We start from the raw sequence: 19914 nt of genomic DNA on the forward strand, positions 1-19914 counted from the left end.
GCTTGTCTCTGAACCAGCAGAGAGTGGTGTGGGCGTTGCTGCTGGCGCGCAGCTTTGCATCCCTTGGGGTGCTCCCATTTCATTTACTTGCAACTTCTTTGCACCCAGGCTCATTTTGAGTATTCCTCAAATGCGTACTTCTCACAAATGTATGCTTAATATCAGACTTGAGCGGTTCCTCATGGACACTGCCAGCATCCAATGAAGTAATTTCTTTTTTTTTTTACACCTCTGAAAAATATAATGAGTATCCATTATTCATTCTGTCTTTCTGCTTGTGGGGCACTCCAACTGCGCCCCTGATAAATGCTGGATCAAAGGCTTGGTAATTTAGAGAGGCACTGTTGGGCCTCTATCGGACCCTACAATCTGTATTCTGGAGACAGTGGCTGTACATATGCAAAGCAGCATGCTAATAACTCATAATGATTGTACATATTCATGAGGAGTGCTTTTAGAGAACTGTACCGCATTCCCCCGCGCCATGGGGGGAGGCGATCTGTGGGCGATGGATGGTGCTGCTGAGAGCATGCTACTTCTATCCGTCTGGATATGCCAATGCTGAAACTACAGTGTACAATTGAGTCTGTTAGAGTGAAATTGTGGGGGTGCAACGTGGGATTTACCATTCCGGTCTTTTCCTCAGTGTTTGACAATCAGGGATTTGTAGCACACACTGCAGACAGAGCCCCGTCAGTCTTAATGGAAGCTTATCTCCCAGTGACAGAGCATGTACTACCTACATATAAAAGGCAACGTGCTATTGACCAACAATTTGCTCTAAACACAATAATTTGTCCATCATGATGATGTACTGTATACATAATTCCTGCTGTGTAGGCATACTGTATGTGGCCTGTGTGTAAATAGTCGGGTCTTGGCACCTGGTGATACAGGAAGTGATACAGAACTGGCTTATCTCCTGGTACTAAGCAGTGATCACCAATCTTTTTGAGATCTCTGGTGTCAGCTGGGGCGGCACGGCGGTCTAGTGGTTAGCGCACAGACCTCACAGTTGGGGGACCAGGGTTCAATTCCACCCTCGGCCATCTCTGTGTGGAGTTTGCATGTTCTCCCCGGGTTCTCCGATTTCCTCCAACATTTCCAAAAACATGCTAATTGGCGACTCTAAATTGTCCATAGGTATGAATGTGAGTGTGAATGGTTGTTTGTCTATATGTGCCCTGTGATTGGCTGGCGACCAGTCCAGGGTGTACCCCGCCTCTCGCCCGAAGACAGCTGGGATAGGCTCCAGCACCCCCGCGACCCTCGTGAGGAAAAAGCGGTAGAAAATGAATGAATGAATGGTGTCAGTTGTGAACCAAGTTCTTGGCGTCAACATTTCAGCTTTACATTTCACCTCACTCAATGCTTGTTGCTTGTGGGGCGAGGCAAGCTGGTACCTTCGGCCGGGGGTCACAAAGTGTACGGGCATGTTCAGTTTTCAAAACACAAAGGCGACCAATCTGACTGTAAGAACTCCCGAGGAATATCACTTAGGTCTTTGCCAGATTTGCTTTGACAAGACTCCAGGTTCTTGCAGAAGGAGTCTACCCAGAATCTCAGTGTAGTTTCCAAGCAGAAAGATCTACCATTGATATGATATTTACAGTGAGGCAGTTGCAGGAGAAATGTAGAGAGCAGCAAAAACCATTGTATCTTGCCTTTGTTGATCTAACAAAGGCATTTGATTATGTCAGCAGACGGTCTCTTTAGGCTGTCCTCCCAGGGATATACTGTACATCTGTGCAGGGGTAGATGCTGACCTCTTCAAGCTATCTCACCTTCGGTCCAAGACTAATGTCACAAGCGTTCTAATCAGGGACAAAAAGGTGCTCTCAAATGTTGACTGCTTCAAGTACCTTGGATCCTGTATTCTTGGCATGAGAAGAGACTAAAGAATTTTCACCTGCACGGCCCCAGACGCATTTTGGGTATCTTTAAGGGAGCAGAAGAGTCCAATATGGAGGTTCTGAAGGAAGCCAACACATGCTTGCAATGTTGAGATGACGACGACTGCCTTGGCATGGTGAACTGAAGACAGGATTAAGGTCGACCACTGATGCACTACAAGACCTTTCTAAACAAGATCTGCAGGAGGCTGGTATTGACATCAAGAAATAGCAGACTCGGGCAAATCAAGAGGAAGATTGGCACCATCTAGTACACTGTGGCATTAAGAAAGTTGAAGAAAGGCACCTTGAATCCACAGAAGTGACAGGGACTGTCCCTTGGGCTGTGATTGGACTTTTCAGTCATCATAGAAAATGCCGTGTTATGCATAAAAACAGTTGACCAGACCATCAGTAACCCTGACGAAAGGATGCCAGTAATTAATAACTATGGCAGTGAATGTGAAGCAAAGGTAAACAATCTATGTTGAAAACTGAATCATACAAAAACAGAGGTATTGTCTTTCAGCAATATTTTCAAAGAATAGCGCTAAGAAATGACCATTCATGAAGTATGTGGCTTAAATGTTAAATGATTGAAATTTAAACAACACAAACGATTGTGCATCATCCTCCATATAGATTCTATGCTGCTGAAATCTGCATTGCTCTCAACTTCCTGCATGAGAAAGGCATCATCTACCGAGACCTGAAGCTAGACAATGTACTACTGGACCAGGCGGGGCACATCAAGCTCACAGATTATGGCATGTGTAAGGTAAGAGACATATACTTTAAATTCCTGTGTATAAAATGCACCGGTATGTAATGCATTTAGAGGAAATACATACACATATACATAGACGCAGTGTTCCATAAACTGCACGTCCACGTCATGAAATGGCATATTGTGGCGTGCACGAGTCTGTGAGGACCAGTCAGCTTCTTATTTGACATGAGCCAATCATGAGCTATGAATAAACCCACGGCGAGCGTGACTTTGCACGAGGTCGTTACTCCATGTAACAGTCTGACTCATGGTGTCATCTTACAAAGACCACTAAACCAATCACGCAGCAACTTAACACTCCAGAGCTATTCCTAATAACGGATGGATGTCTCAAACACCAGGGCCCAGAGGGGGACTGACGTCATTGCAGCACGCTTTGTATCTTTGTATTTTTCTCAGATGTACCTTTTGAGTGTTACGTAGCTGTGTCATGAGTTTAGTGTTTACACCGAGGGTCAGACTGTTATATTGTTATACTGCTACCTATAATCACTTCCTGTGATTGTTAATGGGTTGACAAGCTCGTTGTGAGTGCACTGATAGCTTGAGATTGGCTCCTGCCAAAGAGTTACCGCTGTAGAAGCTGCAGGGTTTGAAGTTTATGAAAAAAGCAGCTGCTGAAACACTGCAATTTTTTATTTCTCTTCCTTGTGTTTTTTCTGCTGCTCAGGAGGGGATCAGACCAGGTGACACGACCAGTACTTTCTGTGGAACACCCAACTACATTGCACCAGAAATCCTCAGAGGAGAAGATTATGGTTAGTACACAGGTCGCTTGATTTAATGCTAATTCCAGCCATTGATGATCTATGGAATTTATATATAGTAACTTTCTTTCCATTCTTAGTTTGTCCGAACTGTTATCCAAACACGTGTCCCTTCTGTTACTTAGGTTTCAGTGTGGACTGGTGGGCATTAGGTGTGCTAATGTTTGAGATGATGGCTGGGAGGTCCCCGTTTGATATCATCACAGACAATCCTGACATGAACACCGAGGAGTACCTCTTTCAAGGTGAGGTGGGGGGGACTGAAGCATTGCTCAGGTTTACAACTGAAATCCTGCAGTTTTCAGGTCAGCACTATTTGAAGAAATGTATAGATTTATGGGGAGGTATCATATCATATCCAGATTACTATAGACTTTAGCTTTTGGAGTTACCTGTATGTTGTTCCTGTCAGAAACACCCTGAACAACACATGGTCAATCTAGAGCAGGGGTCTCAAACTCAATTTACCTGGGGGCCACTGGAGCTAGGGTCTGGGCAAGGCTGGGCCGCATCAGGTGTTAAAAAAAAAAAACAGAAAACGCATTTATTAAAAACAGAAAAATATACAAACTTTTTCAGTGCTTTGGTTCTGATTTTCTACAAGAAAAGCTCTGATAAAACATTCCACTGTTCTCAAATATCTTAATTTTTATTTTTCTGCACAAAATAAGATGAAAAATAAATAAACAAATCAAGAATAAAGAAAATCAATCAATCAGTAATAAATAAATATAATAATAATAATAAAACAGAAAATAATAAAAACTTAAGAAACCACATATAGTTGGTGGGTAGACAAATTATTTTTTTCAGATTAAAATGAACAAAGCATTATTAGAGCCCTATAGACATGACAAAACACGACTATAGTCACATTTATACTTTTTTTATTTACAACATATTGCGCAACTGCAGGGTCTTAAGACACATGCTAACTCGCAAACTAGAGAGCTAGCGACCTAAACGGTAGCCTTCAAGTTATTTCCTTTAAACTTAGATAGCCAAAAACTTACCACTTCCACACGGACAGGGAGGATAACTATTAACAGTTATTTAACCTTTAACATGAACATTAATCAAACGTAATAATTTTTTCTGGGTACATGATACCATACAGCATCCATATCAAACTTGCGCGGGCCGCACTAACATTAAACTTTCATATCAAGGCGGGGGCCTCAAACTAGTGTCCCGCTGGCCGCATGTTTGAGACCCCTGTTCTAGAGTTTTGCAATAACCTAACTTTTGTTTTTGGACAGTGGGGGGGGGGGGGGGGGGGGGAGTAGTAGTACATTGCGAAAACTTGGAAATTCCAGAAAGAAAGTCTGAACTGTTATTTTAGCCTTCATGCTTTGTGGATGCAGTGTGCCACTGTGCTTCCCACTTTGTGATTTCATGATTTCAAATATTTAGCGAAACACTAACAAAACACATATCGGTATATTTAGAGTGTAAAAGTAACAAATTCCATGAATGTAAATGAGCTCACAGCTGCAAAGGATTTATTATGCCTGTGCCAATACCGGCTAAGGTGATTTTGGCATGCTTCATAAAATGCACAAATCACTAACAGGGTTAATTTTATTCGCCTCAAATGATAATTAACTTTACATTGAACCAAAACGGATCCGTGTTCATGTGTAACATCACTTGAGTCTTCTTGTTCTCTTATTTACTTAAGGAACATACATAGTTAGAAAACCACATACATACTTGTATTACTTGAAATACACTGAAATTGCTTCCGCACGGCTGCTGCAATGGAGAGCACATGAGAGCTGTGGTGCCGTGATCTGTGTGGCAGGGTATGGAGGAGAGTGGCGATGGAGAGAGAGATGGCTGAAAGGAAAACGGTGACGAGAGTGAAAAAGAGGAAAGGGCAAAAAGGCAACGACAGAAACCATATGGGATCATTTTAAGCTCAAAAAGACAGACACTTTTGCACTTTTGCACTGTCAAACGGCGCTGGGATTTGAACAGTACTATCGATTCTGCAGTAGAACACACACTACCCTCATGTGGGAACATGTACTGCTGTAATGCTGCAGTGTAAAGCCATATTGTATCGAGACAAAGATGTGACTTCCAATCGTCCAAGTTCTGCATGACCAGTTATCACACGCTTAATGGGAAATTAACACTTCCATAGTAGATTAACTATTTTATTAACACATACAATTATGTCTTCTATTTACGTATTTGTGTTTCCTTGAACCATATGGTAACCCTTACATTGCACATCCCCCATCACACCTTTTTCTCTCCTCCTGAGCTTTCAGAAGACAAATTCTTTCATAACGCAATAGCCTTGTCGAAGCAATATGTCTATGCCATGACTGTCAGCAGCATGCTAGTGTGGCACCGTGGATAGCATCTGCCACCAGTATAGCACCCTCCTGCTGGGCTTGCTGGTCGAACAGCAGGTTCCTTGGATAAATGCCTTCTCACGGAAATCAAGACTTTCTCTATAGGAGCCGCTCAGCCATATGCCACTGAGCTAGACCTTGCGCCAGTTCCTGCTTTTGGGTCTTTGGGTACTGCACATGCCATGCTCAGAGATTTAGCCAGACTCAACTCGGGCCCTGCCAAATGTTTGATTCAGTGGAAGAATGTCTGTGCATTCAAAATTAGAGACGCTTAAATAAGTTGTGAAGTATTTCCATAATGCCTCATATTAACTCTCTAACAAAGATCTCAGTGTATAGACTGGTCATATATCTCATCTCGTTTCATATTATCTACATACTGTATTGTATATAACTCTGGGGAAAACTGTTGATTTTGTTAATACTTGGGTTGTTTATATTGTTTATTTTTCTATATTGTGTATTTTGTACTGCTTAACTGACTCTGCACTCTTGCTGCTGTGCAATACAAATTTCCCCACTGAGGGACGAATAAAGGCATATCTTAATCTTAATCTTAATCTTAATCTTAATCTTAATCTTAATCTTAATCTTAATCTTAATCTTAATCTTAATCTTAAATTTGCCTGGGAAGGTTATACAGTAGTACATTTTAGGTTCATACTGAAATGTGACTTCTTGTGAGTAACGTATAGAGTAGCCGCGTGCTGATGACTTACCAGCCACATCATTTTGAAATATAAAATGAATAAAGCAAGTGAAGTATGTACTAATCAGTCAACCGCAATGTGTCAGAAAAGGAAACCTTTTGTTTCACACATGTTTTTGTTAGTTTGACAAAGCACAGCTGCAGGAGTGTGAAGGCTGCGTGTGCACTATCAAAATGGAAAAGAACCAACAGAATAGAGTCCTCTGTGTCTCCTCCCTTCTTTGGACTCCCACGCAGCAGACATGGTGACCCACAGGCAGTTTGGACTGTGAATCATCATCCTCCTCCTCCTCCTCCTCCCCACTCACGATTGTCCTTTTCTTTCACTTTCCCTCTCTCCCTTTTGTTGCTGTCCTTTTTTGCCAACAGTTATTCTTGAGAAGCCTATTCGCATCCCAAGGTCTCTGTCAGTGAAAGCTGCCAGCGTACTCAAGGGCTTTTTGAACAAGGTGAGAGTCCACTGCCAAAGCAATCCACCCTCTGCTCACTCCAATCAGCATGTGTGACAGCATGGCCAAGACATTGGGCTGGTTGGTTAGGGCAGGCAGCGTTTCTACATAGCCTGGTGTACAGTATGCAGGGCATTGAACTGGAACAAAATCATCATCATTCATTCATTCATTTTCTACCGCTTTTTTCCTCACGAGGGTCGCGGGGGTGCTGGAGCCTATCCCAGCTGTCTTTGGGCGAGAGGCGGGGTTACACACTGGACTGGTCGCCAGCCAATCACAGGGCACATATAGACAAACAACCATTCACACTCACATTCATACCTATGGACAATTTGGAGTGGCCAATTAACCTAGCATGTTTTTGGAATGTGGGAGGAAACCCGAGAAAACCCACGCATGCACGGGGAGAACATGCAAACTCCACACAGAGATGGCCGAGGGTGGAATCGAACCCTGGTCCTCCTAGCTGTGAGGTCTGCGCGCTAACCACTCGACCACCGTGCCGCCAAAATCATCATCATGTTCACATTATTCTTCTTCTTATTATTATTATTGGGGGGGCGCGGCACGGCGGTCCAGTGGTTAGCACTTAGCACGCAGACCTCACAGCTAGGAGTTCAATTCCACCCTTGGAGTTTGCATGTTCTCCCCGTGCATGCGTGGGTTTTCTCCGGGTACTCCGGTTTCCTCCCACATTCCAAAAACATGCTAGGTTAATTGGAGACTCCAAATTGTCCATAGGTATGAATGTGAGTGTGAATGGTTGTTTGTCTATATGTGCCCTGTGATTGGCTGGCGACCAGTCCAGGGTGTAACCCCGCCTCTCGCCCGAAGACAGCTGGGATAGGCTCCAGCACCCCCGCGACCCTCGTGAGGAAAAGCGGTAGAAAAGGAATGAATTATTATTATTGACTTTCTCACACCTGTATTAACCTGAGCAACGTTAGCAAAGTAGGAGGCTGGAAAACAAAGTGCAGCCAAAATCCTCAGAATGATTAAAACATATCCGTGAGCAAGACCTTTGCACTCGCTTATCTTCATCACTATTTACACTCATGCTGTTTATTTGGACTACTTCCCACACACGGCACCCCCGCTCATGGAAATACTCATGAATCAACTGCTGAAATAGTGTGTAAGTGTTTCATGTGAGCTCGTTATGTACGGTATGTTGTTAAATGTAACTGTTGTTTTTGCTCGTTTTAAATGTAACTCTGCTGCCGCCTGCTACAACACTCTATGAAGAGTAAAGAACCCCGTCCAAGCGCATGTACAGTATATTATGAAACCAATACTATTCATTTTCCGCTTGGCTTCCTTCTCTTAACAGCTGTAACATCTGAAACGTGATATGAAATATCCTCCAGATCCGGACTCATTACTTTCCACATGAAGCTACGTTGATGTATCGAGAGAAATTAGGAATCCAGATGTGACATTGTTTTGGATTGTTTTGCTATGAAATTGAGTTGCCCTGGTTCACATTCCTGAGCAGCTGTCTTGCTTCCAACAGGATCCCAAGGAACGGCTGGGTTGCCAGGTCCAGACGGGCTTCACGGATATCAAGTCACATACATTTTTCCGCAGTATAGATTGGGAGCAGGTAAATAATTACAGAGCGGTTGCTGCTGTGTGAAGTGCTGAAATACAGTCATCATACAGTCATTTATCGTGGTTAATTGGTTACAGACTAGACCGCGATATGTGAATTTCCTCCAAGTAGGATTCAATACTGGAATATTTTCATAGTTAGACTTCCTAAATACGAGTTTTAGACCTGAAATAACCTTGCCTTGCCTTTTGGCTCAACTCCCCTTTCACTACAACGAACCGATGTAGAGTCCGTATCACTACAGACGCTGCACCAATCTGCCTGTCGACCTCACGTTCCATCCGTGAGCAAAACCTCTCGGTACTTAAACTCCTCAATTTGGGGTAGGATCTCATCCCTGACCCGGAGATGGCACTCAACCCTTTTCCCTAATAAAAACATGGACTAATGTTACTGCAGTAACCCAAGACAAGCTAAAAGAACCCCATATGTCATCTCCTCTTGATTTTACAAGGGAACACATTCATAGCAACACATGTCTTATTTATGTCTTAAATTGCCTATTTAGTCTTATTATGTCTACTCTATTGGGTAAAGGTGACTATAGAGGTGTTATTTGATGTCTAGAGGGCTCTAATCATGTTAAAAACATGTTTAGAAGTTTTTTTTATGCTCCAACTACAAAAATATTGCATTTAGAAATAAGGAATCACATATCGTCGGGCCTTGAACCAATTAACCGCGATAAACAAGGGACTACTATACACTGAAAGGGTGCAACCAAAATACCTAAACACAATACATTAAAATAAATTGGGGGAATTGTAATTTGCAGATGGATTCCCAATTGGCCTTCATTGACTAAACCTGGGGCGGCACGGGGATCGAGTGGTTAGCGCGCAGGCCTCACAGCTAGGAGACCAGGGTTCAATTCCACCCTCAGCCATCTCTGTGTGGAGTTTGCATGTTCTCCCCGTGCATGCGTGGGTTTTCTCCGGGTACTCCGGTTTCCTCCCACATTCCAAAAACATGCTAGGTTAATTGTCCATAGCTATGAATGTGAGTGTGAATGGTTGTTTGTCTATATGTGCCCTGTGATTGGCTGGCGACCAGTCCGGGGTGTATCCCGCCTCTCGCCCGAAGACAGCTGGGATAGGCTCCAGCACCTCGGCGACGTGAGGAAAAGCGGTAGAAAATGAATGAATGAATGACTAAACCTGTTATGTTAAAGTTAACTTGCATCCTAGATTAAAAGCATTCAAAACAATAAGTGGATAAATATTCTAGTTTACCACAGTTTGTTGCTGTTGCTATCTATTGTTAGGCAAAATAGCAGCACATCAAGAAAGACATGTTTCAAGCAGAGGAACTGATGGTAGTTCAGGGTGTTGACTGACAGCTGCTGACAGCTGTTCTGGGGTTTGACTTTACAACTTGTCAGCTTACTTAGAACTAATGTAAGAGCAGCAGCAATCATACGTTCTGCACACCCACATTTAATGACAGTTAGCTTTAAAAACAGGATGCTGGCTGTCATTACTCATTATGGTTTCCCTTTGTCACACATGACAGTAGTCTACTGTATACATCAACAGCATAGACGGTGCGTTAGATACTCTATACAGTTAGTGGGGTCTATGCTGGTAATATGCAGTCTGTATAGTCTTCACTTCCGGATCGGATTTGAGATCCAACGCATATATCTGTATGTTAAAAGCGTACATTTTAAAAAGATAAAAATCTGTTTATCAACTCCTATAAAGTTGGCAGCACAAACCGGAAGTGTTTCTATGCCCTCGGCAATGTGACCAACCACAGCAGAGTGGGTGTGTCTGGAAGCGGGTTGTGGGTGGAAAACATTAAAACAAACAGCAACCACAAAATCCAAAGAAATACAGCTGAATTCTGGAAGAACTAGAACACTTTCTACGTATGCTGGTTATTGTGTGTAGCTGTTCTATAGGAGCGCACAACTCAATACAAAGGGCCGAAAAATGAGCATAGTCGGTCCCCTTTAATGTATGTCAAAGCAAACCTCAAAGTTGAATCCAGAGAACCCTCATTAACTAACTTTGTGTGCTTTGTCGGCTTTAAAGCAGAGCCGACACAGAGCTGCATTTGTTTCCAGTTCCACAATTAAGGCATCACTGATATGCTTCTTTTATAATATAAGGATCGTTTCAGTGTCTCTGTGTTTTGCAGTGTCCCTCCTGGGACAAAGTTTAAGGGTGTCAGGTAGTAACGACATTGAGGAGGAAAACAATCGGCGGTGTGTTAATGAGTTCTGCCACAGTGGTTGTGAAGTACGCACCAAAGGCAAACTGGGGAAGGATATCAAAGCAGGAGAGACTCCTGAGTGCAGCAACCAAGCTTCTATGTAGTGCAAAGGGAAAACAAGTTGACAAAGCTTTGAGAGGTGGAGAAGCGACGCTCTCTGCCCTCAAACTAGAAGCCTGTCTCCAGTCCTGACAGGCCTGGCACACTGCTAGTGTTGTTACTACGTATTAATATTCATCAGACAGTTCCCCAGGGGTGCGGCTTTTCTCTCTGAAGAGATGACACATTTGAATTTCATTTACCTGCTGTCCTCTTTCATTCCCTTTCCACACGCAAAGTACGTTATTGCCAAAGAAGTCCCGAGTTTGATGAGGGTGTTGAAGAAATTGATCTTTTTGAAATGCTGCTGCTGCAAATCAGACCTTTTTAGCACTGAGAATATTCAGGATCAGACCAGCAATCCTCTAAGTTGTGTAGCTCCATTTAAAATCCGTACATCTCTTTTTATGGTACTTATCTTATTCAGGGTCACGGGTCATAGTCATACTGGAAGAACCATTCCCGACCCATCTTCAATATTCCGGCTAGGACAGGGGTGGGCAAACTTTTTGACTCGCGGGCTGCATTGATATGACAAAATTTACGGGGGGGGGGGGCAGACTATATATTTTACACGTCCACCTGGTATTATTGTATCTGTATCTGTAAAATTGTCATGCAATCTGCTATTATTATTTATTATTTTATATTTATATTTAAATATTTTAAAAATAATAAAATATTCTAATAATTACAATAAAATTAAAATAATAATTATTATATTATTATTATGTAAAATGTACCCAGAAAAAATTATTATGTTTTTTCATTAATGTTCATGTTAAAGGTTAAATAACTGTTAATAGTTATCCTCCCTATCCGTGTGGAAGTGGTAAGTTTTTGGCTATTTAAGTTTAAAGGAAATAACTTGAAGGCTACCGTTTAGGTCGCTAGCTCTCTAGTTTGCGAGTTAGCATGTGTCTCAAGACCCTGCAGTGTGTGTGTGTGTGTGTCTAGTATGGAGGGTGGTAAGGAGGGGCTTTCTTAGTAATTGTTTTTCTTTTTAATTGTGGTAATTGTTTTTAATTCTGTAAAGCACTTTGCGTTGCATGACTTTGCAGGAAAAGTGCTATACAAATAAAGTTGATTTGATTTGATACTGATCCCCCAGTTACTAATGCTGTGTCATTATGAGGTAACAGTGGTGGTAACAGTGCCAAAGTGCTTTCAGTACCTTGAAGGTAGAAAAACTACCATATATACAAGTGAAAGTCTGTTACCATTTCCTTGTTCGGAAAGGAGTAGGACTTAGAGCAGGGGTGGGCAAACCTTTAGACTCGTATTTACGCCAGGAAAGTGTCATGCTGGACGAAGTAGCTGAGGAGATGGAAGTCTGGGCTTTCCCCGCGACCCGACCTCATTTAAGCCTAAAAAGACAAATGGATGAATGAATAAAGATGATTTTGACCCTAATTTCTAAGGAATATATCCACAAAGTAGCTTCCTGTGATGACATCTTCCAGCTGTTCCCCCCCCCCAACACACATTTTATGATCATACCCACCCTCATACGTAGCTCGCTATAACTTGCTTGCATCTTTCATGCGCCCCTTCGGCCTGTGGGCACTTCTCATGTGTGTGTGTTTTGAGAGGAGGGTGAGACAGAAGGTGAAGGGCCGTGTGATTCATTTGTACCACACAGAGCTTCAGCCTGCCCAACAACACATCAGACAGAATGGTTAAAGAAGGAGCAGAGAGAAGAGGTCTGTGAAAAGAGTTATTAAAAAAAAAGTGAGAAAGAGACACAGGACACAAGGGAGAGAGAAATGATAGAAGAGTGTAGGTAGTTGTTGAGATGTTTGCACTGTGCAACAAGAGAAGCACTGGAGGAAGCTTGGCTAATTTGAATTAGAGGGAGGCAGGGATTGGGTGTTATTTGTTTGAAGCTCTTCTCACAAAACACTTTGAACCTGACTAATGAACAGAAAAATGCAGCAAAAAGAAGCAGGAGGATCAGGAGCTTTTGGAGGAACCAAACACAAATGTGCACACAAAAGTACAAAACAAGTGAACACACTCTTTTAAGACCCGTTTTGAAATCTTTGTTTCTCTCGGTGCCAAAACATAACGCCCAATAACACAACCTTTATTTGTATTTTTCAGTTAAAAACTGTCAAACATTGCCTAGATTGTTAAGGATCAGGTTTTCTGGGGATGTAATGGTAATGGTAATGGTTTTATTTCACTTGAACATGCATCAGATTACAATTGAATGCATCACATAATCAGTTCACAGTTCCACATGTCCAAAAGGAGTAGGAAGAAGCAAAGCTTATTAAATCCTACCCCTCCATCTGGTACTTTTACAATCAGTAACTGTTACATTTGTTCACTTCCTGCTTTCCACAATAAAGTTTTTTTTGTTGTTGTTTTTTTTTAATAATGTACCTCGTACCAAAGTATGAGATGATATGACCATCCAATGACATAATGGGTACCATAGTAACCATCAATATAGTGATATATATAGCACATCATGACTGGTTCAAGACTCTTCATCCTTGTATTTAGCAAACATCAACTGCTTGTATTGTTTCTTGAATTGGCTCATCGTTGTGCATTGTTTGAGGTCCTTACTCAATCCATTCCATAGTTTGATTCCACATACTGAAATGCTATGGCTTTTTAACATTGTTAAACGTAGTTAAAACGGATGTTGTTACGATGATATGAGCTTAGTCAAAGCGCACAAGCGCACTATTTCCAAATGTTGATTCTGGATTTTTTTTTTTTCCTATTTTGGATAATAAAAAAATCAATCAAATGTTTTTTTTTCTGTTTACTTCCGTACAGCTGGAGAAGAAAGAGATGACACCACCCTTCAAACCTCAAATCTCTGATGAATACGGCCTTGAAAACTTTGACACACAATTTACCAATGAGCCAGTACAACTAACACCAGATGATGAGTAAGTACTGCTCTTTAAATTCTCATTCTCATTCTCTCTTTTGCGGGGGTGCTGGAGCTTATCCCAGCTGTCTTTGGGCGAGAGGCGGGGTACACCTTGGACTGGTTGCCAGCCAATCACAGGGCACATATAGACAAACAACCATTCACACTCACATTCATACCTATGGACAATTTGGAGTCGCCAATTAACCTAGCATGTTTTTGGAATGTGGGAGGAAACCGGAGTACCCGGAGAAAACCCACACATGCACAGGGAGAACGTGCATACTCCACACAGAGATGGCAGAAGGTGGAATTGAACCCTGGTCTCCTAGCTGTGAGGACCGATGTGCAGCCGTTAATTAACATAATAAGGTTTTTTTGATTTATTTAATTTTTTCATTTAAATTATTTTTGCATCATTTTCTACATGTAAAACTATAATTATTATCTGTTATGTGTTAACAAGTTTGGGTGTCTGGAACAGATTAATTGGGTATACATTATTTTTTATGGGAAAATTTGCTTTGGTTAGAGTCCATTTTGGTTTGAGTTGGACATTCTGCAACGGATTCATGACGTTAACCAAGGCACCACTGTACTTTTACTTCACTTTTTACAGAAACATGCACAAACAGGAACACACTTTTATACACACTTTATCAGAGACAGCGCAGGTCTTGTAACATGCAAGTTTTATTCTGTCCTCTATGACAAACAATTCCCTTTTCAATACCCTTTTCTTTGTCCATTTCTGCTCAATATGTTTTTCCCTCTTGTGGCTCAAACATGAACTGCAACACCGTTTGGATTTGGTGTGGTGTGGGCCGAGAGCCAAACAGGGCATTAAAAAATATAAGTTATATATACATTTCAAATTGTTTTCAGCATGCAAAAGTAGAATTGTAAAACTATAAAATTGGGTTTTGTGTTAACATTTTTGCCTTTTTGGAACAGATTCATTGATTTACATTCATTCATTCATTTTCTACCGCTTATCCTCCCGAGGGTCGCGGGGGTGCTGGAGCCTATCCCAGCTGTCTTCGGGCGAGAGGCGGGGTACACCCTGAACTGGTCGCCAGCCAATCACAGGGCACATATAGACAAACAACCATTCACACTCACATTCATACCTATGGACAATTTGGAGTCGCCAATTAACCTAGCATGTTTTTGGAATGTGGGAGGAAACCGGAGTACCTGGAGAAAACCCACGCATGCACAGGGAGAACATGCAAACTCCACACAGAACGTGGAATTGAACCCTGGTCTCCTAGCTGTGAGGTCTGCGCGCTAACCACTCGCCCATTGATTTACATTAAACATTTATTTTGTTAGAGTCAGACCTTCTGGAACGGATTAATGACGCTAACCAAGGTTCCACTGGGCAAAACCTTTGGCCCTAATATACGTAGCTCCGTAAATCCGATATTAGAATGCGCTTTCTTGTGTTATTTCATTGTTGCTTAGCTCTGTCACAACTTGCAACCTTTGAGCTTCCAGTAAGCAGGACAATGACAGTGCACGCATGCAGCAGCTACATCTATCAGTATTAATAGGATCCTTATTAAATAACCATCATGCTGTGAACCCATGACAGACGTCTTAGGCTCTCCCACCTTTTAAAACGTGCATACTCTTGCTGTTGACTTGGTGCGTATCTTCAAACCAGCCTCAGGGTGGATGAGCCTTGCAGCTCATTAAGCGGCTGCAGCGAGGCAGCATGGAGGAGCTTCCAAACCCATTTGTGACAGAATTAGACAACAGTGGTCCATGACAGACTTTTGGGGATGCAATAGTGGATGTTGAGAGTAGGGGTGGAGCTGAATGGTGGAGAGGGGGGTGGTGGGTGGAGAGCACTCTGCCAGTTCAAATAGTGGAGATATCAACCTCGCATCAAACACCAAGGCACATCAAAAGCAGGCGCTTGGCTCCTCGCTGCCTCTCGCACTCTATCTCCCCATCCCTGTCTCTTCCCTCTGTTACCAGGGAGAGAGGCTGATGTCGCCCACTCCCGCTATGAGGGGGTGATGCAAAAAGCTCTCCAGTCTCCCTCTCTCCCACTCCTGATGGGCTTGGCTCAAGAAGAAAGAGAAGCAACGGCTGTGTTGGGAGACACAGAGTAGGGTAAACTCTCCATGTTAGAGATTTACATTGCCACATTAAAACCCAGCATTGCTGGGGGCTGTTGCCAGCATGGCGAGGGGTGAGGGGGTGGGAGGGAACAAGCCATTTAGGCTTTCTGTGCCAGCTCCCTGTCTTTGAAAATGGCAACCACGGCCACTACCGAGGGAAGCATATTTCTTCTGCATCCATGGTCTTTGGTGGCTATTGTAAAAGTCTTGAATGAGTTGTGGGTGGCCAACACTCGTATCGTACTAAATAAGTCCTTTTTATCCAAGTCTATTTGTGTTTTAATGTCCATTTTGCCACAGGTTTTTGAAGTTGTCAGTATTTGTAGAGCCTCCAGTGCAATGCTAGGATAAGATATGCACTTCTTTACTGACACAAGTGAATTTGTAAGACGCTAGCTATTTCTTCACTCGCTAAATGTACTGCAAAAAAGGCCAGTAAGGATAATTCATAATGCCGCCTACAGAGAACATACTAACTCCTTATTTCTAAAATCATAAATACTTAAACTTGCTGATATAGTTAATTTCCAAACGGCTAAAATAATGCATAAGGCTAAAAATAACCAATTACCTAAAAATGTCATCCAATACTTCTCTACAAGAGAGGAGAAATATGATCTCAGGGAAGAACTACATTTGAAACACTTTTATGGTAGGACTACGTTAAAATGCCATAGCATTTCAGTATGTGGAATCAAACTATGGAATGGATTGAGTAAGGACCTCAAACAATGCACAACGATGAGCCAATTCAAGAAACAATACAAGCAGTTGATGTTTGCTAAATACAAGGATGAAGAGTCTTGAACCAGTCATGATGTGCTATATATATCACTATATTGACACTTACTATGGTACCCATTATGTCATTGGATGGTCATATCACCTCGTACTTCGGTACGAGGTGCATTATTAAAAAAAAAACAAAAAAAAACCTTAAACTGTATTATGGAAAGCAGGTAGTGAACAAATGTAACAGTTACTGATTGTAAAAGTACCAGATGGAGGGGTAGGATTTAATAAGCTTTGCTACTTCCTACTCCTTTTGGACATGTGGAACTGTGAACTGATTATGTGATGCATTCAATTGTAATCTGATGCATGTTCAAATGAAATAAAACCATTACCATTACCATTACCATTTGGCTCTCTAACCGGACTCTCAGCTGCCTTTTTGAGAGGAAGTCCAATATCTATGTCAGGTTCCATCAGTGTGGTCCAACAGTATGATGCCAAGGTCAATGCAGAGGAATTTGGCAAGGGCGTACCTTTTTTTTTCAATGGGCGAAAGTAGTGGAGTTTACGTTGTCTGTGGATGTGAAATCAGAGCAGGACGTTGCGCCTATTTACAGCAAGGCAAAATAGAGAGAGCTAGAGAGACAGATGACGTGTGTGATGAAGGAATTATGACGCTGTTGAATTCTGACACAGTTGTTCCCAAATGTGTTTTTTCCTATGTTACTGTTGTGCAATTCTGATGTTGTTATGTGAGGGCCTTCTATTAGAGGCTATTAGACTCAATCCAAAGGTGTAATAATAATATCTAACTTACGTCTGGATGTGTTGCATGACAATACTGTAGCACAACTTTTACAGGTCTCCTTGCTCAAGTGGTAATCTGTAAGTGGTTGCAGGTTTGAAGCCCATTGACCATTTGCATAAAAAAGCACCCCCCCCCAACTCTTTATTCAGTTGCCAGAAAGTTCAAGTCAACTAAAGCAGAAAAAAAACCCCAAACCTGTTGATTTTGGTCGGCTACCAACCATGCTTCTTCTCCTTTGATGTTTTTTTCCGCTCTCCGAGTCCTCTTTCAGTACTACCTCATCAGATATCACATAAAAGTGTCAGCGTTCTTGAATGCCAGCTTCAGGGAAGACATTTTAATGTTTCATTGAGTCTGGGTGGGATATGCACTGGACCGCCAGTGTAAAACCCCAGTATGTTGAATGCACCTTTTTTTTATTTAACTACAAAGTATTTGTCTTTCCCTCAGTCTTTACTCGCAAGAGGCCCTTTTTTTGGGCCATCAGTTTCTTGTGTGCCACTATTAACACACCAACACACACACATTGCGGTAGAAGTGTTGCTAGGAGACACTTCTATTTACCAGCTACTCACGGCCTACTAGTTATGGGGTTCCACTTCATTAACCTGTGATTATGCTTTTGCTAATGAATGCAGCAGACTCTGGAAAGGGAAAAAAAAACAGACTAATCGGTGAAACCACATTCTTTCCCTTTCTTTGTTGGAGAGGCTGATGTTTTACAGGGTTATGAGGGAGACATTTTTTTGCATTTCAATTCATTCATTCATTTTCTACCGCTTTTTCCTCACGAGGGTCGCGGGGGATGCTGGAGCCTATCCCAGCTGTCTATGGGCGAGAGGCGGGGTACACCCTGGACTGGTCGCCAGCCAATCACAGGGCACATATAGACAAACAACCATTCACACTCACATTCATACCTATGGACAATTTGGAGTCAGCAAATAACCTAGCATGTTTTTGGAATGTGGGGGGAAACCGGAGCACCTGGAGAAAACCCACGCGAGAACATGCAAACTCCACAAACTCCGAGGGTGGGATTGAACGCTGGTCTCCTAGCTGTGAGGTCTAACCACTAGACCACCGTGCCGCCCGCTGGTATTACCTCACATGTAGATCATCTGTAGAGAACATAACCTGTTGGTCAATTCACCATCAAATCTGAAGGCAGGCTACATATGGAGCAGAGAATCAGCACCCTGGTAGTTATGAATCTTGTTAAAGAGTCGTTTGTTTTTGGCTTGTGATTCAAGTACCCGATAAATAGTACCGAGTCTTCCCTTACCTCACATACCTCCTTCTCACCTTAATCTGCTCCTAAGTCCTAAAAAGCCAAATAAAAGTTCAACCTCTAGTGCTTGCTCAATTTCAAAATCCAGAGTTTTGTTCCCCCTAAGAGGTGTGTACTCTTTTCTGAAAGTATCGGACTTTAGAGCTTCTGCTGCATTTCTGAGAGGAACAACCAGTCAACACTTGAGACCCCTCCAGGAAACTTCCTATAGCTCTACCCGTGTACACACGTTACATCCCTAGCTAGTTTTATGGCAAGTATCTTTAAAACACAGCCAGCAGTTGCATCTCACCTGCTCCCACAAGCATGTTGTACTGTCCTGATGTGGATGAAAGAAAAGTTCTACGAGATGTACTTTCATTGTTACTTCTGCCAGGCGCAAAACACAAGGCAGCAGAAGTTTGGATTTTTGGGTTTTTACTGATTCATTTAAAGTGGTTAGCGCACAGGACTCGCAGCGAGGAGACCCGAGTTCAATTCCACCCTCAGAGTTTGCATGTTCTCCCCGTGCATGCGTGGGTTTTCTCAGGGGATGCCTCTCACATTCCAAAAAAAATGCTAGGTTAATTAGCGACTTATTAGAGTCCTGTAGATATGAAATAACACCCCTATAGTCACCTTTATGCAGACTATGGAATCACTGCAGGGACATGAGACAGCTTCTGAGCTAACTAGTTAGCCTCCAGTTCTAAACTCAAGAAGGGTTTCAAACAGAAGTGTGGAAGTGGGTCGAAGGAAGAAGCCAAAAACTTACCACTTCCACACACAATGTGAGAAGAGCTGTTTCTTCCAACTTAATCATGTTGGACATACCGGATGACTCCGGTTTCCTCCCACATTCCAAAAACATGTTAAGTTAATTAGCGACTCCAAATTGTCCATAGGTATGAATGTGAGTGTGAATGGTTGTTTGTCTATATGTGCCCTGTGATTGGCTCTCGCCTCTCGCCCAAAGACAGCTGGGATAGGCTCCAGCACCCCCGCAACCCTTGTGAGGACAAGCGGCATGCACGGGGAGAACATGCAAACTCCACACAGAGATGGCCGAGGGTGGGATTGAACCCTGGTCTCCTAGCTGTGAGGTCTGCACGCTAACCACTCGACTACCGTGCCGCCCCCTAAATAATCATGTATTGGAAAAATATTTTGTA

General features: G+C 42.5%; 1 protein-coding gene across 1 annotated transcript in view; it reads left to right on the forward strand.

The window, feature by feature from the left end:
- prkcz (protein kinase C, zeta) overlaps positions 1 to 19914 on the forward strand; it is a 54741-nt gene that overhangs the window by 30620 nt on the left and 4207 nt on the right. The window contains exons 12-17 of the mRNA XM_058052314.2: positions 2535 to 2670; positions 3353 to 3440; positions 3575 to 3694; positions 6894 to 6973; positions 8490 to 8579; positions 13698 to 13813. Of these exons, the coding sequence (XP_057908297.2) occupies positions 2535 to 2670; positions 3353 to 3440; positions 3575 to 3694; positions 6894 to 6973; positions 8490 to 8579; positions 13698 to 13813 (630 nt within the window). The remainder of the gene's footprint in view (positions 1 to 2534; positions 2671 to 3352; positions 3441 to 3574; positions 3695 to 6893; positions 6974 to 8489; positions 8580 to 13697; positions 13814 to 19914) is intronic.

This window comes from Doryrhamphus excisus, linkage group LG15 (assembly GCF_037039965.1).
Source record: "Doryrhamphus excisus strain RoL-2023G ecotype Guam linkage group LG15, RoL_Dexc_Guam_v1.1, whole genome shotgun sequence".
In the NCBI taxonomy this organism is placed as follows: Eukaryota; Metazoa; Chordata; class Actinopteri; order Syngnathiformes; family Syngnathidae; genus Doryrhamphus; species Doryrhamphus excisus.